The 27,606-nt window shown below is 37.0% G+C and overlaps 1 protein-coding gene and 1 long non-coding RNA gene across 2 annotated transcripts; both read left to right on the top strand.

Moving 5' to 3' along the window:
• Nucleotides 1-946: 946 nt before the first annotated feature.
• LOC130561337 (uncharacterized) lies at nucleotides 947-4,136 on the top strand. Its single transcript, XR_008963814.1, has 3 exons — nucleotides 947-1,415; nucleotides 2,109-2,277; nucleotides 2,362-4,136. It is a non-coding gene; the product is annotated as an uncharacterized LOC130561337 (long non-coding RNA).
• A 1,477-nt stretch (nucleotides 4,137-5,613) lies between these two features.
• Nucleotides 5,614-27,590, top strand: gsg1l (gsg1-like). The gene is made up of 5 exons (XM_057345578.1): nucleotides 5,614-6,176; nucleotides 10,077-10,124; nucleotides 12,905-13,057; nucleotides 14,489-14,600; nucleotides 18,341-27,590. Exons 1-5 carry the CDS (start codon nucleotides 5,888-5,890, stop codon nucleotides 18,651-18,653), a joined length of 915 nt encoding a protein of 304 aa, XP_057201561.1. The 5' UTR covers nucleotides 5,614-5,887; the 3' UTR covers nucleotides 18,654-27,590.
• The last annotated feature ends 16 nt before the right edge of the window (nucleotides 27,591-27,606 follow it).

Here is a 27,606-nt window from a genome sequence, read left to right as displayed (position 1 = left end):
AAACATGCTAAACCCGTAGAATTTACAGTGGAAAGCTGTAATTAGTTTTACGGAGTAAGACCGTATATTTAACAGGTAAAAACATATGAAAATACGGTTTATTGGAGTAAAACATTACAGTACACTGTATTATTTGCCGTAAAAAAAGAACGTCTTAAAAATATTCATATTACAAATAGGCTACATAAACATATCTGACTCCCCTGTGCAGTGTGCACTTAAACCAGTTTTAATATGTGTTATAAAATCATCTTTTTCTGTGTAAAGTTATAATATAATGACTTCTATACATTGTTTAGCTTAAATTGTCTGCCTAAACCCCCCAAAAAATTTCACCTTGACATTTGTCACTTTTGATAATTTAAATATTGTTTTTATGTAATTAGCAGTGCTTTTACATTTTTAGATTGTGTGAAACAAATTTTTTGTCTCTGAACTCAAGAATGTATTTTATGGTAAAGCAATCAACTCAACAAGCATTTAAAACATAACCGTTAAGCATCATCCAATCAAGATATACGTTGCGCCTTGGCTTCGTGAACAAAGGATGTGATTGGTTGAATACTCATTGGCGCGGAGCACACAGTAACGTAAAGTTTGCGTTCCCGCGTTTCAACAGTGACGATTCTGATGAAGCACTGTCGGAGCTGAACTACAAATCAGTGGAATATATATATATATATGTATGGCGTTGGGCATATTGGTAAGTTGGATTTAACGGTTTTAGCAGTGTGTGATTTTAAACACGAGTAGAATGTACACTGTTTTCACGGGGCATAAACATATTTAACTAGCCAGCGCATGTAGGCAGACTTGCAAGTCCTAAAGCGTGAGAGCTCTTGATCCGTGGAAATACTCTGTAAAATATATGTTTGTTAAGTACTTTTGCTAAATAGAATCAAGCAGTGCATCGTTTTAAATACGAGTAAGTTAGCATGTAGGCTACACTGTTTAAACATGCCTGGCAGCGGATGTAGTAAAACTCGCAAGCTCTAGATGTCCTGCCCAGTTTGTGAAATATAATTTATGTGTTTGAAACCGTAGTAGAGTGTGTATTTATTCACGTAGTTTAAATGTTTAGCTGTCAGTTCTGTGTGATATCAGTGCAAATCCTTAGGTAGCATGTTTTACATAACAAACTTCACCTTAAACCACGGTGCGTGTTCAAGTGTGCATTTTTACCGTAAACAAAATAGATTCACGTGTTGCTACTCCACATGCCCTTGCTGTCACAAAACTAGAAGTTTTGAGAGTACAGAAATGGTTGCTCAGAGGATGTGAAAGGCATGATTCTTCTACCTCTCTCCTGTTTTGATGAGAAAGAGGAGCTCCTCCATTATGTAGAAGAGACAAGCCTGGCAAAGGATGTGGAGTTAGAAAACCTGCCTGTGACGCCTTGCATTATTGTGTGTGTGGTAAGTGAACGTTTTGTTAATATACAGTAGAACCCTAAAGCTTTAATGATTAAATGTTTAACTATAAAGTTGAGTTTATAAGTTTACATGCCCCTTGCAGAGTATGCAAAATGATAGGGATTAAAGTGATAGTTCACCCACAAATGAAAATTCTGTCATCATTTACTCACCCTCTTATCATTTTAAACTAGAACACAAAAGAAGATATTTAAAAAAATGCTGGTAACCGAACAGCAGTGGCACCCATTCATTTCTATTGTATGGACACAAAACCAACACAAGTCAATGGGGGCCAGTTAACAACATTCTTCAAAATTGTGTTCTGCAGAAGAAAGTCATACAGGGTAAATGCTGAGACAATTTTAATTTTTGGTGAACTATCAATTTAAGAAATAAGATACAAATCATACAAATTGCAATTTTTAATTAGTTCTGCACAGAACAAACTGTTCCACATAATATATGTTTTTACATATATTCCACAACACAGATTAATAACTCGGTTTACACAAATCTAAACTTTAGAACTGGTTTATTTCTATTATTTCTAAAATCTATTTTGTGAAATGGTTATTTCAGGGCAGTACTAAATAAACTGCAATTTGTATAATATTCTTGCCATACTGTATATGTAAATACACAATAATCTTACGTTCATAAATTTATGTATATTGCATTGAAATGTATCTACAGGACCCTCCTGCTATGCTGCTGTCCGATTCATGCTAGCTGTGGACCGCAAGATTGTGAATGATGACATCACTTCTTTCATCTCTGCTGTTTGCCTAATGTTCTGCAGTTATTACTGCTCCAAAATTAACTACCCTACTGAACTGGCGTCAGTGCTTGAATTCCTGCAAAGGTATGTAAAGAGACTTAGGAGGGGAGATTCATTACGGTGTAGCTTAATTTACAGACTTATAAATGTTTTTTTTTTCTTTTCAAGGTGTTTTTTTCATCATCAATCCGGAGAAAGGGAATAAAGGAGGTGGAAAAGAAAAACAAAAAGCTACTCCCAGTCTTCACCCTAATCGCTGACCTTTCTGATCATGAATGGCGAGAGACTTTGTAAAGGTGGTCTGCAGACTGTTTCCAAGTTTATACTCGGGGTGAGAGACTTTGTAAAGGTGGCCTACAGACTGTTTCCAAGTTTTAATCTCTTAAAGGGTTATTTCAGGCTTGAATCAAATTTTCCCCATGTTTTACTTACCCTCAAGGCATCCTAAGTGAATGTAACTTTCTTCTTGAGGAATAATGGAGTCAGAGTAATAATACCACGTATCCTTTTACTTCCAAGCAGTAGAATGGGAGTGAATGGGGGGCAATTTTTTAAATCTCCAAAAAGTGCATCCATTGATCAAAGAGCGGCTCGACACGGCTCCGTGGTCTTAACAAAGGTCTTCTGAAGCGAATCCATGCGTTTGTTTAAGAGAAATATACATATTGACAACGCTATAAAGGATAATGTCCAACATCCGCTGCAGGCGAGCGAGAGGCTTGTTTCTCCGGCAAATGACGCAGAGTCTTCACCCTAAGTAAGTTCCTGTGACGAACACAGCATTTTTCGTTTTCGCCAATATAAACACCGCCTCTTCTGGGCGGGAGCTTTCGTCGCCATCATTTAACGGAAAAACAAGCCTCTCTTTCGCCTGCAGCGGCTGTTAGACATTATCCTTAATAGCGTTGTCAATATGCATATTTCTCTTAAACAAACGCATTGATTCGCTTCAGAAGACCTTTGTTAAGACCACGGAGCCGTGTCGAGCCGTTCTTCTTTCATCGATGGATGCACTTTTTGGAGCTTCAAAAAATCCCCCCCATTCACTCACATTCTGCCGCTTGGAAGTCAAAGAATACGTGGTATTATTACTTTGATTGCATTATTCTTCAAGAAGAAAGTCACATTCACTTAGGATGCCGTGAGGGTAAGTAAAACATGGGGAAATTTTGATTTTAAGCATGAAGTATCACTTTAAAGGGATAGTTCTCCCCAAAGTGAAAATTCTGTCATTTCCTCACTCTCAGGTTCTTCCAAACCTGTATACATTTTTTGTTCGGTTAAACAAAAAGGAAGCTATTTATAAGAATGTCAGTAACCAAACAGATCTTATCCCTCATTTACTGCCATAGTAGGGAAAAAAAATACTATGGGAGTCAATGGGGGATGAGATCTGTTTGGTAAATGACATTCTTACAAATATATTCCTTTGTGTTTAGCAGAACAAAGAAATATATACAGTACAGGTTTGACATGACAAGAGAGTGAGTAAATGATGACAGAATTTTCATTTTTGGGTGAAGCATCACTTTAAATGTAGACTGGACTGAACGATTTTAATTAAACCACTGTATACCAGTTGAAACACGAGAACAGAAAAATGCACTAATATTTTGTCTTAAATGCCTGCCAGTCTTTATTAAAGATACTTGGGACCTCACTGATGTCTTTGTCTTTTATAGATTTTGATGGGTTTTGATGATTTGATTTAGGTTTGCAAATGTAAGATATTTATCAATTAGTTTAACAGTAATTTTAATAGTTTCTTAAAGGTTAAATCTGAATGTTTAGCAAATAATTATAGAGTTTAACTGTAATTATTACAACATAAACCTTTAAATTAGACAGTGCTGAACTGTAAAAAAGATGGTTATGAACCGTAATTAATACAATGTAAACCTTTAAATTAGAAAGTGCTGAACTGTAAAAAAGATGGTTATGAACCGTAATTAATACAATGTAAACCTTTAAATTAGAAAGTGCTGAACTGTAAAAAAGATGGTTATGAACCGTAATTAATACAATGTAAACCTTTAAATTAGAAAGTGCTGAACTGTAAAAAAGATGGTTATGAACCGTAATTAATACAATGTAAATCTTTGAATTTGACAGGTATAAACTGTTTTTATAACAGCATAAACAAGTAAATTAGACAGTTATGAACCGTAAAAAAGAAAATTATTAACTGTAAAATATACGGTACAGTGGGTGCAATCCCGTAAAACCAATAACGTTGCAACCGTACTTTTGACGGTAAAGTTCTGGCAACCACAGCTGCCGGTTTTTTACCGTAAAATTTACGGAATATTTTTTACAGTGTGTGGATCTGTTGTGTCTAGGTATTCAAAGGCATGACAGATCGGAATTTAATTTGACATGACAGCCGGAGAAGCAATACTACACCTGCCTGTTTGTCAGCGTGTTAGGCTCAATTTGTTATGGCTTATCAAAAAAGGCAGCGTCTTTGTGTCTCCCTTTCCATGAGCTGATTCATCCTCCCATTTTAAGAATAAATATGCTAATATCAGCAACCGCAAAAGTCTTCGCTCTGAAATGTAAAAACACAGCCAGGCATCCTGTATTGCTTTTTAAAATGAATAATGGATGCTTGAGTAGAAATACATGCCAAACTGGTTAGATGAAGAAGATTCTGTCATGAATGTCAAGCTGACCAGATAACAGTGTGGCTTTCCAACCTCCCACCCCAAAGAAAACATTAGCTCTCTGCTGGACCTCACCCTTCATCCTAATATCAGAAGGTCTAACCCTTGCAAAATCTGCACACAAATCGCACACACCTTTTAAATTGGCTGTAGCTCGTGATCTCTTGATCTGATAAAAAAAAGTTAGCCATCACTGTCTATAAATATATATTGCATTTTTAGAAGCCAATTAAGTCCTTAAATCAAGTCATTAAATCTAATTCCTGTTCTAAATAAAATACTGTTTAGAAACTGACAATGCTGAGCCCTTTGAGATATTTCACCCTTTAGCAGAGAGCAACTCCTACACTGAGCATTTTATTGATTAAGAAGGAACCATAAAATTGTATGTGATGAATTCTTGTTGCCAGTGCTCTGTTTGTAACAGAGGTCTGGGTTTTGATCGATAAAAGCTGCTTTTGCTCTAAACACACTATTCCTGCAAAGAGTTCACATATTTAAAACCATTACTAGCAATACATAATAACATACAATTAATAATAACACAAATAGTCAAAATATTCACATACTTGAATGCTTAAACTGGCTACATTTATTTTCATATATAATGTGATAGAATTCTACACAGGCTATATTAATAAAATATGACTTAAGGCGGATGGGAGGCTTCAAGGCAAGACGAAAAATTATAGGATTGAGAGAGAGAGAGAGAGAGAGGGGGGGGGGGGGGGGAGAGAGAGATCACAACTATGGAAAGCGTGAGTGCCTCAAAGATGCCTGAGAGATCTTCCTCACAGTCACGTCTGTCTGCTTGTCACGCGCCCTTAAAACCTGAGCCACCCGCGAGCATCAGAGGAGTGACGCTCATTTCTCTGTGAGGATCGAACCTGTCATTGTGATCTCCCGGACCGGTGCGCAGAGGTGAGGTAAGCGCCCGCGCTTGTTTTACCACTTTACTCCCGCATTCTCGCGCCCATCAAGATCTTCAGAAGCTGTTTGAATGAACTCATTCAACACTTCTATGAAGGACTATGAAGACCACTCGAAAATGTCGCGCTTTGCTCTCTGTGGGTTTAAATCTGCTGGCTCTTTTATTCTCGACCACGGCGTTCATCACGACCTATTGGTGCGAAGGGACACAGAGGGTCCCCAAACCCAACTGCAGTAAGGAGAGACGGCATAATTGTATTGACTATGGGGTGAACGAGACGGACCCGAGCAAAGTTCACTATAGCTGGGAAACAGGTGACGATCGCTTTCTCTTTAGACATTTTCACACGGGCATCTGGTACTCGTGTGAGGAGAATATCCACGGAGGAGGTGAGAGAGGCTCAGATTTTACTACGTTTCGAAATTACAAAATATTTAAGGCATATTAAAAGCATTCATTAAGACTGAACTGTTTAACAAAGTTTATTTTATTATCATGCGTAACGAACGCAGCTTGAAGCCAATACCATTTGTGTTCGAGGGGAGGTTGGTTTAAATGAATGGAAAAATACATCAGAATTGCTTAACAGGTGGCTCAAACAAATATATTTTATATAGCCTCTCAGTGTTTTATGATCAAATGTGTAGAAACTTCAACAGGTCGTGCGTAAAACAGTGTTGGCGTGTTGCGCAATGGATTTTCACTACTGAACGAACGCGCGCCAGCAGCTTTTTTGGAAACATCTGTTAGGATTTACTTCACTTTAAACGAACTTTGAAGAACTTGTAAAAGCTCTGTTAGGTAACAACAACATTCCCTATGGAGGAGAGTGAAATATGCAGCTCATGGACACCTGCTTAGCCTCACATTAAGATAGAATGATTTTTAGTTTTTTTGTTGTTGTTTTAACCGGGTTAGCATGACAAATTGGTTCATGTAATGACACCCTGATTGAAGGACAAGGAATAAATATACATGTCTCTTCACACAAAACCAGTACATAAATCTCCAAACTGAACTCCAGTATGATAAAAAAAATACAATGTGCAATGTTTTGGTTAGGCACTGCCTGTCAGGAAAAAAATCTATTCATGAACCACGGTGTCGTCACAGACTGACAAACACAACACACAGCTCACAGTTGTAATCTTTGGGTTTAGTACAGTATGATGCCAAGCCATATGCCAGAGGCCAATTCGGTGGATTAATCCAGCATGTCAATGCACTACATTTAAAAGGTTTAAAATGATTTACAACAAAGAGTAAAGTCACAGGTGAGTGAGACAAACACAAGATTGGAGGCTATCAGGTTTAAAGTCATACAGTGAATGCTCTTAACAGGTATCCTGACATAATGTTTTCAATGAAAAGCACTAAACAGAAATGATGTTCAGTATTGCATTAAATTAAATCCAGCAGACCTAGTTTGAGAAGTCAGTCTGAAGAGGATTACGTTATTTGACTCCATGAGTTTTTTTGTCCGCATTATTGTTGAAACCTTTATCTAGTCATCAACTGGATTTATGACTAATCTGACAGGAGTGTCATACAAGCTTTGTGCTGCAAAACACATCCTCTCAAGTTCAACTCAGCTATGAACGTATTCCTAGCATGAAATGAAACAAAGCAATTTAAACATGGAATATCTGTTTAATTTTTTTATCTCACAGTTTAAGGTAGCTGAGGCTAGAAGCACACAATTTATAAAGTGCAGACAATATAATCCTTTCTTTTCATCTCAGCACAGCTGAACTCTTTATGTATATTAACAATCGGTTGTCAGTGTTACGCAGTTGAAGCATCCCGTAAAAGTGGTATCATAACTGCCAACTACAATACAATATTAATATTTTTATTTGGGGGGGCTAAGGTGCCCATTAATTTTGTACATACTGTATGCATGTAGAGCTTGTTCCATGTACCAGTAATGACCCACAGTCCCATTTAACATAAAACATAATTCAAACCTTCATTCAAAAGAGGAAAAAAAAAAGTGCAGCAGCAATTAATAAGTACTTAAAGATATTTTTCTTTATCCACTGCTAGATCATACAATCCCACATAATAATGCTAATGTGGACCAAAACATGCATGCTCATTACTGATGCAATTACTCTGTACCAACCTCAGATTGCAGATTAAACACATTGGGAGCCAATCAAAAGCCAGGGGTCTTTGTTCATATGGAGTATTGGAAGAACAGGATTGAATGAATATGATTAGAGCTTTGAATGCTTATAATACGTGAGGCAGCCTATGTTTCCATGTATGATTCGGCTTCCCCTGGAGAGACATTGGCATGTTTCCATTATCTTGATGTGTTTTAGCGATGAGTCTTGTTTTACAACAGATCATACTCGGCTGTTAAAAAATAAAAAAATGTATCAGTAAAAACATCTAGATTTTTTTACCTCTGAAATGATTTGAAATAGCATCAATGTTATTTTCTTTAATTATGTCTTTTAATTTATTAAAATACCGTGTGTACAATAAATATGTATTTAAAAAGTTGGACTTAAATAAATCATTGTAGACATTTCATGTCATTGATATAAATGAAATGATTACCTCAAGTAACTCACCAAACTGGTGAAAGAAAGCCCACTAGAAATTCAATTACTCACATTCTTGCATCATCGGTCGTTTTGGAATTGGTTAATGTATTTCCCCTGCTGCAGCGAGTCTGTTATTCAAATTGAGGAGAGGCCACGTATCTGCCTGGCACAAGGATTAAACTCCCTCCAGAGGCCTTATTTGCTGGAAAAAAGACACAGTGGATCTGTAATGAGAAAAGAAGTGCACTTAGAAGGTCCAAAATATAAAACCCAGAAAATGAATCCCTGTCATGTTCAATGGCAAGCTAATGTGCCATCAGTCAAACTCTAACCACCCAGGTTGCAGAGTTTCTGTTTGATATGTTTTATTTCTGCTGTCACTCGAGCAAGTCTCTGAGAGCTAACTATTAGTGGCATTTCTGCTGTTTTTGATGTTAGTCCTTAAAACCGAGATTCCCATACTCCTTAAATTATGACGGCTGTTTATCAAAATGCTCATGGTGCAATTTATCTGCATTAATTTGACCCGCGAGCATATAATTTTAAATGCTACCTTAAATCTTGATTTCTGAAGGTAATAAAACTTTAAATGGCTTGTGTAGCTTGTAATGTAGATGATGCAGTGCGCATAAAGTTTTGTGGAGCAGGTATATGAGCCCTGTCTGTGTCTACCAAGCTTAAAAAACTGAATTAATGGTGATGCATTTAATCTGATCTTCCAACTGGGGCATGTTGCAAGAGAAATTTGGAAGAATTTCTTGCAACAGCTATATTGTTACGACCAAAAAAGAATAATAAATAAACAACAACAAAAGACAGATAAGGTCAATGAAACTACCGCCACAATATTTAGCATTCCGATTTTTCTTATACATGTGTCTGACCTCTTTTTCTCTAGGCACAACAAAGCATCTACATTTACCCCTGCATGAACTACAGCATTGTTCAAAGTTGCAGAGTTTGGTTTTATAAAGGAAAAGCCTTGGGCCTCAAATTACGCTCACCAGTTTAATTAAAAGTTCAATCTGAAGGGACAGGGAGGATGCGCCACAAAACTTCTCCATAATTCTTTCTGTTCTAGTCCAGAGATGCATAGGACAGACTTAATTAAAAAGTTATTTTGATCAGACCACAAACACAAACGGTTTACTCCTTTTTGCATGTACAAGCTTTTTTTAATGTTTGGTCAGTTACAGTAAAAAAAAACAATGGTAAAGTAATGGTATGCTTTTAACAAATGTAACTTGAGGTTTTTGGTTGTGTGAGGGGTTTCCACTAAATCATGTCCTACCAGGTGTGTCTCACTAGTCACTACATAGTGACAAGTGTAAATGGTATCCCTACCTAACCTTAGAGTCAAGCGATGACTGGCATGATATTTCATCAGGATTATCCAAGAAACCAAACGGCCAATGGCTTGTGACTCGTGGCTGGTTAGGGCAAAAACATGGGTTAACACGTGGAATATAATATGAATGTATTTAAATTAATATATACAATACGAATCGTGTGGAGACTTATGGTGCCTACGACAAGGTGTAGGAAACACTCCAAGGTCTTATGACAAAACTCAAATGATGTATGTAGTGGGAGGAAATCAGTAAAAGCCATCTTTTCACTGTACAACAGTACTGTAAAGATGAATTTAAGCTATGTGACTTTTGACTTTGTGATTGGCTGACAGAGCTAGTGGGGCGCAGATGTTAAGTCTTTGATCACCTTGTGTCTTCCCAGGTGAGACATGCAGGAGTTTTATTGATCTGGCCCCTGCGTCTGAGAGAGGTGAGTAATGGCTGTCATTAGCCCAGCGTTCAGGCTTGTCCGACAGCAAACGCTAAAACCGGCACATGACAGATCTCTTATCACCACCTGCTTAATTATTTGACGCATGTGTTTGTGCATGTACACGTCTATACACAAGTGAATGTGGATGTGTTAGTTTACATCCTCAGGGTCCATAAAACATTTAGCTGAACTAACGCTGCATATTTTATGCTTACAAAAAACAACTTTTTTGAATACACTTTAGTGCATCATACAAACGACTGTGTGATCTAATACATACTTTACATTTGACTTTTTTCTAGAAACACTCTGATACTCTCATACTGATATCATGCATTTACAAAAATCTTTTTCAAAGGCCAGATTTAATTGTTGATGTTTCTTTGAGATGGCAAAGCCTTGACTGGGGAAATATCATATTTTGAATATGGAATTTCAGTTCAAGGGACTACTGCATAATACATCTCTTGCCATGAACAAATCTAGAGATAATACTCCACAATCAAAAAGGAAAATGAATTCCGCTTGCAAATTACATCTGCGACAGTTTCAGGGGAGAGTATTTGCAAGGCAAACTACACCATTCCCTGTTCATTTTAGATCCCATTTCTGTCCTATAAGTCTCAAGGTCTTCATTATTATTTATATTTGATGCAAACCCACAAATATTCATGGAATCAACCGAAGTCTGTGGGTAGTGCATTTTAATTTGGTTGTTTTCAATTTCATCCCTCTAAGTGTTGCTACGAAAGCCTTGTCAAGAAATATTATAAATGACCGTGCTATGAATATTGTTTACACTCAACTCAAGTTAACAGAAGGCTAACAGTTTTCGCTTGCTACTATTTTTGCTACTCTCTCACAGTGAGGCCACAACTCAGACAATATAAACCCCTCAAATAGTGCTTTTCCTGGGGGCTGCCTCAAGGAGCCCCCAAGATAATCTACATGTTGTTTCTCGTTGCCTCTGAAGAACGCTTTGGGCAGACTTTCAAAGGTGTCCCACTGTGTTTGAACTCTTCAAGACAGACGCGCAAGACATTAATATTACATTATGCCATCATACTTCAGATTAAAAGGCTTTAATCACTCTCTCCTGCTGAAAAAAACAACAGAAACCATTACAGATTCTAATAGCTTTAATGGTTCTAATAGGAATCTTACTGGTTTTAATTTAAACTCTTTTGGGTCTCTAGTACTAGTCATGGGCTTCTATTGCTGGCGTGTTATCTGGGGGGTAAATAAAACCCCATCCTGCAACATTTCGATCACACTGAGAAAGCATTAATAGAATATCACTCAAAACAGTGCAAGGATATTATGTTGTAATGATTTTAGTAGTAAGAAGCTGGTGGTTCGTAGTGATGTTTAGAGTGGAAACAAATAGAGTATGAATTGTTATTTTCAGGAGGCCAGGATTATCATGTATTCTTTTACTCGTCAAAAATGTCATCCATAAGGTTTATCTCACTGTCTACATTCACAGAGTCAGCATATATGATTGACAATTGTTTTTTCTTCTTATCAGATAACGGTGTAGAGTTGAGCTCTCTAATGTTCTCTCGCGAGAGTCGTAAAATCTGTTATCTGTAGCTGGTAAATATCAAAGATGGCGGTTTACGTAACACCGCTAAGTTTTACCACTGAGCGACTCCTTTTGTCAAATCGTAATTAAAAGCGCCTTTGATGCTATTTATAACTGAGTGTAGATCAGAAACTGATGGGAGACGCTCCCGAGGACCTGGATCTATATCTAACGTTAATCTTATCCTTGCATGACACTTGGATCATATCGGCACGTATGTTCGGCTTCATGCAGCGCTGCGCAAAACAATGGACGTGTGACATCAAAGTACCGCGAGAACAGATGCACCGTACGCTTTCGAAGCTCTTCGCCGGTATGTGTGCAGCACTTGTTAATCTAATCTACTCAACCCGCATGTAATGCAATGCAATGCAAAACACACGCGTATAGTAAATGGCTCTCCTGCTGTAGGCTACGATAGATTGAGATTCTGTTGTCCCGTATGGTTCTGTTAACACAGTTTTACAGAGAATAGTGATAGTGTTTATTGAACATGTAAGTGCGTTTGTCACTCTTGCGTGTGAAACCAACCGTATTTAGTCACGGAACCTGGACTAACAACTGTATTCTGCTGCTGTGCAATCATATCTACACTAAGTTTGCTGAGATACGATCGTGTTTGCGCCGAAACAACCTCTCTGGTTGCCCTGTGTCAGGTGTTCCTCTGAGGAAGCTGCAGGGCAATGGGGAATTCTGCTAATTAGAAGAAACTGATTGCTGTTATGGAAACACCCTTGAGTCAGTCTGATGGATGCAGTTTAAAGTTTCCCTAACCACTCAAAATCATAATAAATAATGATTAAACATTCTTTTGAGACACAAGAGCAGTTTTGTTTTTCACATGGCAGATGTTGCTGTCATGTGAAGTCTGCTTTTGATGAAACAGTCAGCTTCTGTGGAGAACACAAGAGGGTGTATTTTTACACTCTCTTTTGGATTAAACATTTTATGGAGTGGTTATTCTAATTTAAAAATCATCTTTGTGTAGTGAACTTAAACAATCTGCTCTTTGCAAACTCAAAGATAATGTAATGAAGTATGGGTCTGTTTTGCACACTGGGGAGTTGTTAAATTCTCACTTGAACCTTACTGTAGTAAATAAAACTGACAGACAGAATTAACACTCGACCACTTCGCTCACCAGTGTGTGTGTGTGTGCGTTTGTGTGTGTATGTGTATGTGTTTATTGCAGGTGTCCTTTGGCTGTCAGTTGTGTCTGAGGTGCTATACATCATGTTGCTGGTCGTTGGCTTCAGTCTGATGTGCTTGGAGCTTTTTCACTCCAGTAATGTAATCGATGGACTCAAACTGAATGCCTTCGCCGCAGTCTTCACTGTGCTGTCAGGTACTGTAGGCCTCCACCCTACACATCGCACACTTAGAGAAACTAAGTGTGGATTGTCTCATTACATTTATCATCTACACAACAGCTTGTTTTGTCTTGCTTGTGTTTTACCCTTTTTGCAAATAAGGTTGATACAAAACATTCTGGGATTGTATAATATAAACACATTCTCTTCGGATGATGAAAGATAAGAAGATGAAAGTCCCTGTAGAACAGGTGGTCTTCAACCTTTTTAGGAGAACCTGATAAAATGGATGGTTTTGTGTAAGAAAAACATGCATATACTGTCAAGGTAATAATGTACATAGCCTACTTTATTACATTGGTAGTTGACAAATAAAACCGTAAATGTGTCCTATGGTGTGACAGCAAAAAAACTAACAATGAAGATAATAAAATCTCTCTTATGCTATTTTATATTATAAATATTAATTATATAAAATAATATTTACAGTTTGTTTTCTACATGTCACACCATAGGACACATGTACGGTATATATTTGTCAGATACATTGTGAACCCATTAAAATAATCATAGACACAGTTGCATTCTTCTACTTCACACGCTACTGATTTTTCATCTCGTGGAGGCATTTAGCTGAATTTTAGCATTGTAATGCATATTTTTGTTTTTTAACTAAAATGAATTTTGACTTAAATCAATAATCGGTAAGACCCCTATTTAAGTTCACTTCTGTGGAACTATATCACCTGTTTAAAAATCAGTAACCAGTGAGTCGAAATGAAGAAAAAACGTTAACTAATAATAATTTCACACCCAGAGCACACTGATGTGAGAGTGAGATGATGTGGGGAAAACAGTCTCCCAGTGCAGCGTGGGTAAACATCAGCAGTTAGAAAGCCAGAAAAGCTGCTGCTTTTTGAATTTAGGATTATTTGATTCGCTGGATACCAAACAGCTCTGTATTTCAATGCTCTGTAATTCTGACTGTTCAATTCAGTTTTATTTATATAGCGCTTTTCACAACGTTTCATTGTTGCAAAGCAGCTTTACAGGAAGAAAGACAAAAATAAACAAAAGTTAGTATTATTAAAAAAACAAGGGTCCATCTTTGCTCTTGATTGTTGATGGAGATTGCCTGGGCTGGAGCTGGGATGATCAGTTAAATTCACAGGATCTCCCAGGAGGATGGCACACATTAAGTCCACAAGGAAACACATGGTATTTCTCCACATAATCCAGAGGATCATTGGCTATATAATTTTGTTTGAGTGAATTTAAAATCTCTTATGTAAATATCCATACATCATATATCCGTATGATGTAAATCCTGTACACAGTTATATATACACGTCAGTATGCAGTACTTAATATGCATTTCCATCTTTTTTTAGCCATTGAACAATCATATATAAAAAAAGTTCACCAGCTGTTGATGTTCATATGCACGTGTGTTGATTCCTCAACAGGTCTCCTGGGGATGGTAGCTCACATGATGTACACGCAGGTCTTCCAGATCACAGTCAGTTTAGGCCCGGAGGACTGGAGGCCACACACATGGGACTACGGATGGTCCTTCTGGTAAGCGTCTCGTCATCAGCTTGTCCTATTCAGTTCAGATTGATGATACTGTAAGTAGCGGGTTTGTTGATCCTGTAGGGATTCAATATGAAGAAGGTCATTTTAAAATGTTAAAAGCCACAAAGGCTGTATTGGTAGTTTCAGATCAATATCTGAAGGGAATTCTAAAAAGCGGTAGCTCTATTTGAAGTTCTGTCTCGATATTCTGCTTTTCCTCGTGTCCCGTGTCATAAAATACACTGAAGCAAAAAGACACACTCAGAAGTCACAGATGTGTGGGTGTCTGGTTCTCATTCTGCCATAAATGAATCTGGCTCTTGTGAACACTTCTCATTTCAAGTAAAAAAACGTAATGGTTTTCTGAGTGTTGTTCTGTGTTTTGTGGACACATAGACATATAGGCTAGCAACTAAGATTATTGCTTGAACCCAAAAACGTAAAACCCTTAACACTAGAACCGCCGAGGGGTAAAATTGACCCATGGATGTTTTTCAATTGTACATGACAGATTTTAAATAATATATCCAAGTCGCCCAGTCATTGACTTTTACTAAAATTGTGTTATTTACAATCCCCTGTTGTTAAAAATTGTTTAAAGAAAACCAGATTAAAAAGCGGGGCATTTATACCTATAAGCGCTGTAGGGTCACATTTACCCCTCATGCCTTTGTTTTTTATGATAACCCCATGTTTTATTCTCTTGTCCAACGTATAAGTGACATAACTAAACAAATTAATAATTATTTAGGTGAAATTGTGCGCTTGAATTTGTCGTTCAGGGCGGTACGTTAACTTTTTTTGCACATAGCACCAATGCTACAGATGTTTAAAGTTTTGTAGCACGTTATCATCTTTAAAAAAACACAAGTGCAGGACATCACATAAATAGACAGGTAACTGAAAAAGGACATTAACGTTAAACAAATGGATAAATTAGGGCCATATCATTTTTAGTTTTTACCAAATTCATTTTTTTCCTTAAAATTTTTCAACACTTTACTATACAGTAGTAAATACATTTGTCCATAAAAATGCTGTATAGGCCTATAGTATTTGCATTTTTGTAAACTGCAGTAAAATTCTAGTGTACTATAGTATATTTGAACCTTACTATAGTAAATATTAATGTGTACTATAGTGTTTACTACAGTTTATACAGTATCTCACAGAAGTGAGTACACCCCTCACATTTTTGTAAATATTTTATTATATCTTTTCATGTGACAACACTGAAGAAATGACACTTTGCTACAATGTAAAGTAGTGAGTGTACAGCTTGTATAACAGTGTAAATTTGTTGTCCCCTCAAAATAACTCAACACACAGCCATTAATGTCTAAACCGCTGGCAACAAAAGTGAGTACACCCCTAAGTGAAAATGTCCAAATTGGGGCCAATTAGCCATTTTCCCTACCCGGTGTCATGTGATTCGTTAGTGTTACAAGGTCTCAGGTGTGAATGGGGAGCAGGTGTGTTAAATTTGGTGTTATTGCTCTCACTCTCTCATACTGGTCACTGGAAGTTCAACATGGCACCTCATGGCAAAGAACTCTCTCTCATGTACTGTGACATTTTGAAGCAGAGCATGATCCCCTCCGATCGGAGACTGGGCCGCAGGGCAGTATTCCAACATGATAACAACCCCAAAAGAAGCTGAGGGTAAAGGTGATGGACTGGCCAAGCATGTCTCCAGACCTAAACCCTATTGAGCATCTGTGGGGCATGTAAATATATTGAAGAATACATAAGGAATTGTCACTTTTCATATATTGAAAAATATATGACAATACATTTACTTTTATGTCACAATATATATAATTTTATAATCAGTAATATACTTTATAATATATTGATGTACATGTGATAAGATATGGTGCTGGGTGTGTAAAAATATATTGACCATAATATATTTACTCGTGCCATGTACACACACATATATGGAAATATACTGTATATTTCTTATGTTTAACAACCATTTACAATATACAATGTTTAGTATTTTAAGACATAGCAAGTTTACAATAGCATAAGCACACCTACTCATACTAAATCACTTAGTGAACAGACAATCACTGTACTGTACTGAAAAGCGCACAGCCATTGCTTTTTTAATAAACTTATATATAATCTTAATTATGTTTGGCCAATCGTTATCCTAACCACAGGCTCTACTCTTCAACGCCACGGTAACCCCACAAATTTACACATTCTAGAAACCCTTTTAAATTTCAAAGTAATACAACATTAAACACTAACAGATCTCCCCCTATATTAATATTCAGCAAAAAGACATTTAACACCTACATTTAAACCTTTTTACTCTACTTTAGCAGTCAGAAGCAAAGCATGCTGGGAACTAGAAACCTGCTTTAACTCATTCTGTGAATGTGTCCATATGTGTGTAATATACAATCACATTTACTGTATGTGCAATATATACTCAATAAAAGATCAAATGTGATGAATATTAGATTTATTTTTGTCTTTGTTTCTAAATATATGTATATGTTCAATATATAGCCATATATTGTCAATTGCTGTATATTGAAATATAAGCAATCCAATATATGGAAATGTATTATGTAATATATAGCATTATATTTTGCAGTATATTCCCATATATTTTTGTTCCGTAAGGGTCTAAAGTTTCATCACGCCACATTAACCTTATATTATATACTATAGTAAATTGCTATAGTATTACATACTAAAGTACAAAGTAAATTATTTACTATCTAGGACAGGTTTGTGTAGATAAAATTAAATATGTTGACTTAGAAGTTTGCTTGATTGAATTCAAAGTTGTAGAAATAGTCTCAGTAGGAAGTGATCATTTTTTACATTTGGTGAAACTCTGATTAAAGTAAAGGAGGGAATTAAGGAATTCAGAATGGTTTACCTGTCTTCAGCCGTTTTCATTGTTGCTCTATACGTCAGCACTACAGTGATTCATTCAGAGTGAGTCTTTTTGACTTCATCTTTCAGTTTATTTTTTGGAACCTTGCCTGTCTGTTAGACCACAGACGGAAGGGCTGTATTGGATCTCCCAGCAAATGATTTGTGTTATTTTGGCGCTTGGATATAGGAGACATGCATTGGGGTTCTGACAAGCATGAAAGTGGGATTTACATTGGCTGAATTACCACAGATGCTTGCCTGGTATCCATTAGTCTAGGATGAAATTGCTTCATTTGTCCTCCGCAATCTGGCGAGTTTCTTGTTTTTTCTTTCTTCTCTCTTTCTTGACTACATTTACTACTCTTTTGGAACCTGCAAATCAAAAAGGGTAATTGAAGCTTGAGCTAGTTTAAACCCTTCAGCTTCAAGGTTTAATTTCCTCAGCTCACAAGCACAAATGCTGCACTCTCACACTTTCTGATTGGAAATTCAGGGTAATTTGTTGTCTATAAACCACTTTTGTGGGAATGTTACTTTTACACTGCAGATATAGAGGAAATAATAACTCAATGTCTGAACTTCTGCACCTCAGATTGAAGCCACCCCAGACCACCATTGTAGTGTTTAAAACAGAACAACACTACAACATTTTCTTAATAATTGTCCTCAGAAACACTACTTTGTTTTGCCAGCTAGAATTTCTTAAATGCAAAATGTACCAAACATTCTTGTCAAGTAGCTACAGATTTCTGGTTCAAAAGCAACACCAACAGTATAATGTATTGATATAAAGTCTTTATCCATAACAGATCTCATTGTCTTTCTTTGTTTGTGTACATCAGTATGGCCTGGGGCTCCTTCACCTGCTGCATGGCTGCGTCAGTCACCACCCTTAACTCCTACACAAAGACGGTGATTGAGTTCAGACACAAACGGAAGCTCTTTGAGCAGGGCCTGCGGGAGGAGCAGACCTTTTTGGACCCTGAGGCCTTTCATTATTTCCGTGACAGGTCGGTCCAGTCCATCTCCAGCTCCATAGACGTTTACCCAAGCCACCCGAGCAGTCACGGGAGCAGTCGTGGGAAAATGAGGTCCCCGCCGGCCCCGATGGACCAGGGGGACAACACAGAGTCTTTGGGAGAGGAACAATGCTGAGTTGAGATGCATCCGGTGCTGCACTGGCTTTGGCATTGGCCGGAGAGCTCCTTCTGGGTGGAACGGCTCAAATGGACTGAGGTGCAGGGGGGGTCGAAAGTATTGTATTCCTTTTTTAACATGCAGTTCAGTTTATGCAGGACGCACATAAATAACTGTGTGAAGCATGAGATTAGCAAGCTGGGCCTTAGCAAAATCTTTGATTGTAAATATAATTGTAGACAGGAATAGCTGAGGTAGGCACAGGCAAATGGGTAGCAAACTTACACTGCCGTAAGGACTGAGCAGCCGTGTAAAGTTTTGTAAGGTGCTAGAACAGAATCTATAAGCAGGGCTAGGAATTTGAGCTATGGCCCTGTTTATATTCATCGTTGGTCCTGTGCCCTGAAGGTTAGACATGCTCCTAATTATTTACCGGTCTTATACAGTCTGTGAAATGTCCTCCTCCCTTGGTGAGATATGCTTGAATATGCCTTGATGTTAAAAACAGCAGAGTAGTTTAAATCCTGCCTTCAATACTGCTGCAGCTGAACGCAGAAGCACAGTCCTTTTCAGCTGCCATGTCTACTCCACACTTGGAATTGCCTGTTTCTGTCTTTGTGGTACATTACTGGGTTGGTTATCAGCTGTCAATGACAAGATTGTAACGCCCCCCTCACTTTTTATAATATTTGAGCATCTTACTATTGTTAAAGGAATAGTTCACCATAAATGAACTGTCCGTCATTATTTACTCACCGTCATGCTGTTTTAAATCCAAATGCAGTTATATGGAACAAAACTCCAAAAAAGGATTTTCACACTCCTTATAGCACACAAATATCTGGCAAACGTCTCTTTGATGTCTGCATTTACATCTGCAAGACATAGTTTGCTTATTTGCAATACGTCTCAGAGACGTCTGCTGTCAGATGTCATAGAGATCTAGAAGACGTCTGTAAGATGTTTATGATTTAGAATGGATGTAAAAAGGCTCTTTCTAAGATGTTTAGCAGATCTTTAGCAGACGGCTTACAGATGTACCTGTGCTAGCTGGGAAAGAACACAACTGTATATACAGTGTGCATCCTTTGCCAGTTTAAAAGTGAAGACCATATGTATTTCATATGAGTTTATAAGGGTGCGTTCATATTTGTAGTTCGGTTATTTTGGTCCGGACCAAAAATGGAAAAAAAAGTAGTCCTGGTTCGCTTAGCGTTCAGACTGGCATTTTAAGAGTGAACCTAAAGATATCAAACCTAACAGCCTATGTGTAAAGTCGCAACGTGATTGGACAGCTTTTATGTTTTATATTTTAAAACGGAACTTACCGGACATCCAAAACAATGCTGTGTGCTGGGTTATACATGCTCAGTGTATGCCTGCACATATGAGGGTATTTTTAGCGAGCCGGTAACTCGCGAAGACCCTCATGAAGTGTTTAAAGCAGTCAAAATGGCGCCAGGAATTCCTCCGTTACATGCGCAAACACAGATCTAATAAACACTCATTTTGTATTGCCATATCACTTGATTTTCGGGTCATATATTGTTATCACTTCCTGATTTTGGTTCGGTTCAATGCCTTTGGTCCGTGTTGCGTTCATATTTCAATCGAACCGCGCCAGAGCTCGTTTAAAAGTGTACCGAGACCCATATTTTCAGCGGTCTTGGTCCACTTGTTTGGTGCGCACCAGGGCTCGATTGGCAGCATTCACACTTACAGAAAAAAACACACTTAGGGACCGATACCAAGCTCATGTACTCGTACTCGTAATGACACACCGATACCAAAGACCGATACCTCATGTGACAGAGCCCTATGATTTCCGCAATGCGGAAAACGCGGACGGAATCGAGGAATCCAGGCATTTCGTAACAAGAAATTAGCGCTGAACAGATAACGTAACAGTTAACGAAATATTCAGATACTGTTTAAATATGTATTCTGCTTGTTTTGCATTACCGTGTGTGAAAGAGTGGTGCGGTTGCGTGTACTGAACGCATTGTGCTTGTGGAGCTTTCAGCGCCAGCGTTTAACTGCACGAGGACACAAACACATAAACAAACACCATTTGTGGTGATCCATTAAAATAAAAGTCCGGTTAACTTAAACAAACGCTGTTTGCGGCGTTCCGTCAAAATAAAAGTCCGGTTGACTTGAACAAGTTATATTATGCTCACATTTTATCACACCACCCCCCTTAATTTTTTTTATAATTTGACCACAGAGTATATTGTTTACTTTAGTAAACTGAAGTAAATGTGCTAGTAAAATTGTGCTACTTATCATAAAAAATAGAACTTGATTAAAAATAGTACTTAAATTTAAGTAGACCTAAAAACAAAAGAAAGAAGAAAATGTACCAGTAAGATACTGGTTTATTAACATTATTGTACATTATACAGGCATCGGTTATAGGTATCGGTATCGGCGAGTGCCAGAAAGAAAATATCGGTACTCGTACTCGGTCTTTAAAAAATGGTATCGGTGCATCCCTACTAACAGAGCAATCGCACTACAGTTCGTTTTAATCTAACCAAACATGGCATATGTGAACACACCCTAAGTCTTTTAAAGACATGTGATACGTTTGTATCATGAACAGATGGAAATTGAGAGAATCCCTCCAATGACCTGTCAGTCTAATTTGTGATTGAATCATTCCTTTGAGCATTTTAAAATGGTTCATGAATTGGACTAATCCAAAAGTTCAAAAGTGAAAGTTCGTACTGGTTCTCACATAGCACCTCACTGGAGAATATTTATATTCCACAGAAAAAACAGCAAATGTATTTGAAACAATATGAAATGGAGTAAATAACAACAGTGTTTTGGGTAACCTATTCCTTTAATGTTCAAACAATGAATGGAATTCTGTCTATTATTGAATGTATGAAATTATATATTTATCTATGTACACACTATAATCCTGTCTTTTCATTTGATAAACAAGAGTTTGAAAACTGTCAGCTTTTGTTGGAGTTTTATTTGACTTTCAGTGGGTTTTATAGGCTTTTCAAGCAGTATTATACTGTAAACAATACACAAGATGTTAATGTCAGAGATCTTGGCCGGTTATTTTGTCTATTTTTACTTCACTAATGATATAGTTCTAAATCATGCCAAAGCAGGATTAAACTGTAACATGTTGCCTAGCAACACACAGATTAACAGTCTGTCTGAAATGCTGTGAACATCAACAAGCTATTTGCGAGATTTACAAACAGAGGGCTGATGTTCTAAATATTAGCACTTTTGGAATCCCGCTTGTCTACATGAGAACTAACTTGTATTCAGTCCAATGTAAAGATGGTGGTAGCTAAATTGAAAGGTATGAAAATATAAATTCTTCCAAAAAGAAAACTTCCTGTCTTTAGTCCTAAAGAAATGTCATCACCCCTCCCTAACATCTGTAGCTGAGCAGCACGCTCCTGTGCACAATCTTCAAAATGATTTCTTGGGAGATTTATGATATTCAGGCTACTGAATTACACACTATTTACAAGAAGTCATAAAACTGCTTGCTGTAGTAAGCGGTAGCATGGTTTAGAACCTGCATACAGCACAAGCTCAGATCAAACAGCCAGTTCAATTAAAGAGGATTGATCCTGCAGTGTGAAAGCCAGCAGATGAAGCTTACGCTAATGCAACCCCCATAAAACGCATGCAGTTGTGTGAAATCTGACAGAGATGGATCACACTTCAATTCATTTGTGTTGAGGAAAGTGGATGACTATAATCCCATTATCATCATCTGTTTTGTTCCTTCTTTTTCAAGGCAAGTTTTTGCCATTTCTATTTTTAACCTGTAACTATTTATTAACTTAAGTCTTCCCGGGAAGTTTGTAATACAGGGGGCTTTTTTCGGTGTTATGTACTAAAGCAGAATTCCCATTCATTGCCATTTTAAAAGAAGACAAAGCACTCAGTGCATGCTCTTTATAATCATTGTATGTTTCATGAAACGTGACAGATGTACAGTGTTTTTGTGTCCGTTTCCTCTAGATCAGTGGTTCTTGTTGTAAGGCCCCTTTGTGTAGAGTGCATTGCTTTGCGGCCCCCCAAATAAAGATTTATAATCTTAATCTTAAAATTTTTATTAAACCAAGAAAATATTCTAATTGATGCTAAAACATCAATTCTTTTGGTTGGTGGTGTTGTTTTTCTGATGCTTGATTGCACAAAATGTATGATAAATATCTATATTTCTAAAATGCCACAAAATCTGTGGCTCCCCTGGAACCATCTTGGGGCCCCCCAGTTTGAGAACCACTCCTCTAAATGGTTAGTGGTTGAAATCTACAGGAAAGAATTTATAGCGCAGTGGAGTGCTGGGCCATTGACGATCACACAGTGACACACATCTGGTGATCTTGCCGCTCATCTGATGTCCACCCATCCATCTTCTCATCTGTCAGTTTTCATATCCGCTGTTTTTTGGAGATCACCTGCCCTGTCATCTACCCAAACTACTGTGTGTGATGCTTCACATCGTCTGGATATTTTAATACATAATATTTCTCCTTCACTGCACCACTGACCTGTGTATGACCCTTGAACTATTGAACACAGATTATAAGCGCCTCAAAGTGAAAAGCAATTACATCTATCTCCATATGGCACAAGGGATTCATTCTCTCTACTCTTAAACAGACCAGAGAGTCTTTTAAATTAACAAAGCAATGACACGGAAGGGTTCGGTGATGGAGGAGCAGGATGCTTTTTTTCCACACTGAGTTTTACAAAATACACAATACAAAGCTTTTTTAATTGCATTTTACAGGGAGGGTAGTGAGGTACAAGATCAATTTCTGCCCTGTAGATGAAACACAATGAGCTGGCATTTGGGGCAAGAGATTTGCACAGTGGGAGTGGAGGAATTCATCATGGTTTGGTGATAAATCAAGGAGAAACAGTCACTAATTAAAGTGCATCAGAAATCTTGCCTAGCAGAATTGCTTACAGTATTATAACGTTCAGTTTGGTGAACGGTGAATAAAATAAAAAAGTGTATTTTTCTTTGTGAATAATCCACACAAAAAAACGAAATTCGCCCTCTTTATATCAGATTGGGTTATTTAATCCATAATAATTATGTTCAAATGACAAAAGGAAGTATGCATTTGGGTGAATTCTTAATTTTTTATTTCTGAGCTAACTATTCATTTAACAAACCTCCAAAATAGTCCTGTATATACAACACAACAGCAACTGTAGCGCATATCTTCAGCGTTGTCATGTCGTTTAGTCATGCCAGGTAATGAAATGCAGCTAAGGGAGTTTATGAGGTGCACCTGCCGGCTCGTTTTGAGACTGGCGGTGGACGGGTCATTTGTTTAATTTTCATTAGGTGCTCAGAGGCAATTGGTGTCCCCGTCGCTATGATACACGTGCGTATCAAGGTATGCGTGCTCTACGATTCAGAGTGGAATCTTTCATGCTGCCTGCCCCCGATGTTGCTCAAATAACAGTAATTAAGACATGTAAATTATAATAAATGATGTTCCTCTCAGTGGGCGAAACGGAAGGTTGACAACAAGCACAAAATAAGATGCAAAGCTACGTGAAACCACAGAAACTATAGCTGCAGGACAACAACATTCATTTTACATAGCATGACGTGAATCATTGCTGGATTAAATAAATTACACATTGAAAATGTAGGATGGGGTTCCGACTGAAGTGTGTGTACATTCTCTAAAAAAAGAATCTGCTGTTGTTGAGTCTAGATTTGGTTTGCCTAAATAATTGATGAACTTTACCCAATCAAAAAACAGTTTACGATATTACATGACCTGCCTGGTTATTAATGCTGCCTTCACGTGCTCTCGGAAGTTTGATAATTCCCACTTCTGATGTCATGATTCCGGTTGTGTTCAGGTGCTTGTTGTCTGAAAGAATGGAGGACGCCAGATTCATGCTTGCGTGTGTCTTGGGATAATGTTGGTAATAGTTTTCAACCGTACATACTGTATAGTTTTACTAGTCAGCTTGCTGTAGGCTACTATTCTGCAATATTGGTGAAATACGTGCCATGTTCGCAGTGTGGGCTATAAAACATACATTATGCTTCAGATGGTTATTCATATATGTAAATACAGTATGTCATTAACGACTAGGCAATGAAGCTGTTTCGCAAAAACTAATAAATCATATTTGTCACAGCAGAAATCCTTCTCCCATCCGCCATGTTGATTGTGTCAACTCGGATATCAAAATTATTTCCCAACTTCCCAGTGGGTTGCGACATATCAGACGGCGTGCAATTTTTACCTTGGAAACTCATATTTTCACCTTGGAAACTCATATTTTCAATAATGCCGAGAGCACAAGAATGCTACGTTGACACTTCGGATATAACGCAAGGAACATTAAAAATAGGCCTATTTATAATTTAGTAAAATATTAAACATTAACATTAAACATATTTGTTTACAATAAAACAATGCTATTCCAGAAATTATTTCTGGGTTGAGGTGGGAACTATCCTAAATCCGAGATGTCTGGAACGCAGAATAATGCTGCGTATTTCCCACCACAAACCTGGAACTAAAGTCTAGATTAGTAACAGTAAAAGTAAACGTAATTACAGCATAATGTTACTATCCTGATAGCACACTACATCTGGCAGATGTCTATTTGACATCTGCATTTACATTTGCAAGGCATCTGCAATACATACACTTCAACAAATTTCTGTAGTTTTTACAGCATTATTACTGTAAAATGATCAAATCGTTACTGTAAAACCTGTATACAGCAGGTTGCTGTAGATCTGCAAAGCACTGTGGGAAAATTTTGGTGGCGGGAAAATTCTACAGTAAATATGTTTGTGCTGTGAATCATACAGTAATTTTTAACTGATTTTTTTTCAGCACAAATCTGAAGAGACTCGTCAGATTCTTTAAAATCTTGACTTCAGCAAAGTATTTTTTTCTCATTTTTCTCATTATTTGTTGCTATTATTGTTTATTTAGAGCAGTTTCCTCTTGTCAGGTTATCTGTGCGTTGTATATGAGTGTGCTGGGATAGATGGCGAGAGAACACAGACATGAGCTGCACTGTAAAAAAAATCCCGTAAAAAAACAGATAAAGTACTGGCAGAAAATTACCAGTACATTTTCCTTTATTTTACGGACATTTCCATTAATGCTAAAATGCAAATGAATGCAGTGCAAAATGTAAAATACAGGTAAAACAACTGTAAAAATGAACACGGAAAATTCCTTCATATTAATACAGTATATTGTGCCCTATTTTTACGGCTTTTTTTTAGAGTGTGGTATGTGTGCATAAAATAAACGTTTTGCTTATATAATTATAAATTTTCTTATCTAGCAAGATTTTATTGAAAAAATCTTCAAGTTTGGCAAAGGATTCATGCTGCTGGATAAAAAATAAACCGGAATTGTTTAACTTACAGTAAATATATTTATCCTGTGAATCATTATACAGTCATTTTTAACGGATTTTTTATCAGTACAAATCTGACGAGACTCCAAATATACAGTATTATTTGTTTCCATTATTGTTCATTTAGCGCAGTTTCCTCTTGTCAAGTTGTCTGTGCGTTGTTTCTTTACGAGTGCTCAATTACTACACGAGTATACAGTATATTACTACAAAAATAAACGCTTCGCGCAAATAATTATGTTTTCTCATCTGGCAAGATTTGATTGATGACATCTTCAGTTTGGCGAAGGAGTAACGCTGTTGGATAAAAATAATCCGGAATTGTGTCCGTGTGTATGTTATGTGTGTTTGTGCGTATAGCCATGTGAAAACGCAATAACAGGTAAGACTTTTAAAGAGTTTTAATGGTTAGACATTTCATATTCTTTATAAGATCCTTTGCAGGGCATGCTGCAGCAACTAATGTCTGAGAATAACGGGGGCTTTGTGCAAGAAATGCCCTCAAAATTCAACATAAAAGGCCAAAAAATGCCCTTGAATAATACAACTAAAAGTGATATAACTGTTACGATTAAAATGAAATGTGAATAAAGTGTCTTATTACATCTGATCACTGTGCATATTTCTTTTACATGTGTTATGTACAGCGGTGAGAACCTGTAGTCTCGGCGCATGAACGTAATGGCCAATCAGAAGTTTAGATGAGTTACCGCTTGCTTATAAAAACAACAGGTTGCAGATACGATGTAAATCAGATTCATTTATTATAATGGAAGTTTAATGCAGTCAACTTCATTCATTATAACACGAGATTATAACTGCAGTCATTTGCTTTTTCAGTTATGAGTTTTTAAGTTTTGTTTATTCCCAGTTTTTTTTTAAAAACGTTTTTATGCTACTTAAAGATGTATTAATGCAAAAACAGCAATATCACCCATGAACTATTTGTCTTTATAGTCAATAAGAATGAACTGTAAGAATGGCATACTAAACCATTTTAACATATTCTATTATTTGACAATAATCATGATTAAAATATCAACGGTAATATTAAGATAATGTTTTTAATATTTCAGTCCACTGTAAAGAGTGCCTGGTTCTTATATTTATTACATGTGATATGCTCCTCTAACTCAGTTTAAAGACAGCATTAGCCTTAAACTTTGTTTTTGTCTTTTTTTATCTTTTATCTTTTCATAATGTATACATGTGCATTTAAAATGACATTAATCTTTATTGAGTTGTGGTGTAAATACAGTTACATACAGGTAGTCTGTGTAATAAGCCAGATGCAGCTTCTGCAGAATGAATATCACTGAATATAATGAGTTATGTCTTTTGTCTTTTACTGCAAGGAAGAAGACTTCAGTCCAGGAGGATGACTCCAGTTCAGGAAAAGCATACAGGACCAGAGTCAGTTACAAATAATGTTTTTTTCAATTATATATTGTATAGATCTAACAATGTAGTTTTTTATTATAAGCATGTAATGTATATTATATCATTTTAAAATGATTGTGTTTTATACATTTCTAATTTTAATTTTACAAAATAAAAA

This window comes from Triplophysa rosa, linkage group LG11 (genome assembly GCF_024868665.1).
Source record: "Triplophysa rosa linkage group LG11, Trosa_1v2, whole genome shotgun sequence".
Lineage (NCBI taxonomy): Eukaryota > Metazoa > Chordata > Actinopteri > Cypriniformes > Nemacheilidae > Triplophysa > Triplophysa rosa.
Note: the sequence above shows the minus strand (reverse complement) of the source record. Positions and strands in the feature narration are given on the sequence as shown.

What these genes read in the sequence shown, in the direction of transcription:
- gsg1l (XM_057345578.1), top strand. Translation starts at nt 5,888, where the DNA reads ATGAAGACCACTCGAAAATGTCGCGCTTTGCTCTCTGTGGGTTTAAAT. An exon ending in AGTCTTCACTGTGCTGTCAG is followed by an intron (nt 13,058 to 14,488) that starts GTACTGTAGGCC and finishes ATTCCTCAACAG; the next exon opens with GTCTCCTGGGGATGGTAGCT. An exon ending in GACTACGGATGGTCCTTCTG is followed by an intron (nt 14,601 to 18,340) that starts GTAAGCGTCTCG and finishes TGTGTACATCAG; the next exon opens with TATGGCCTGGGGCTCCTTCA.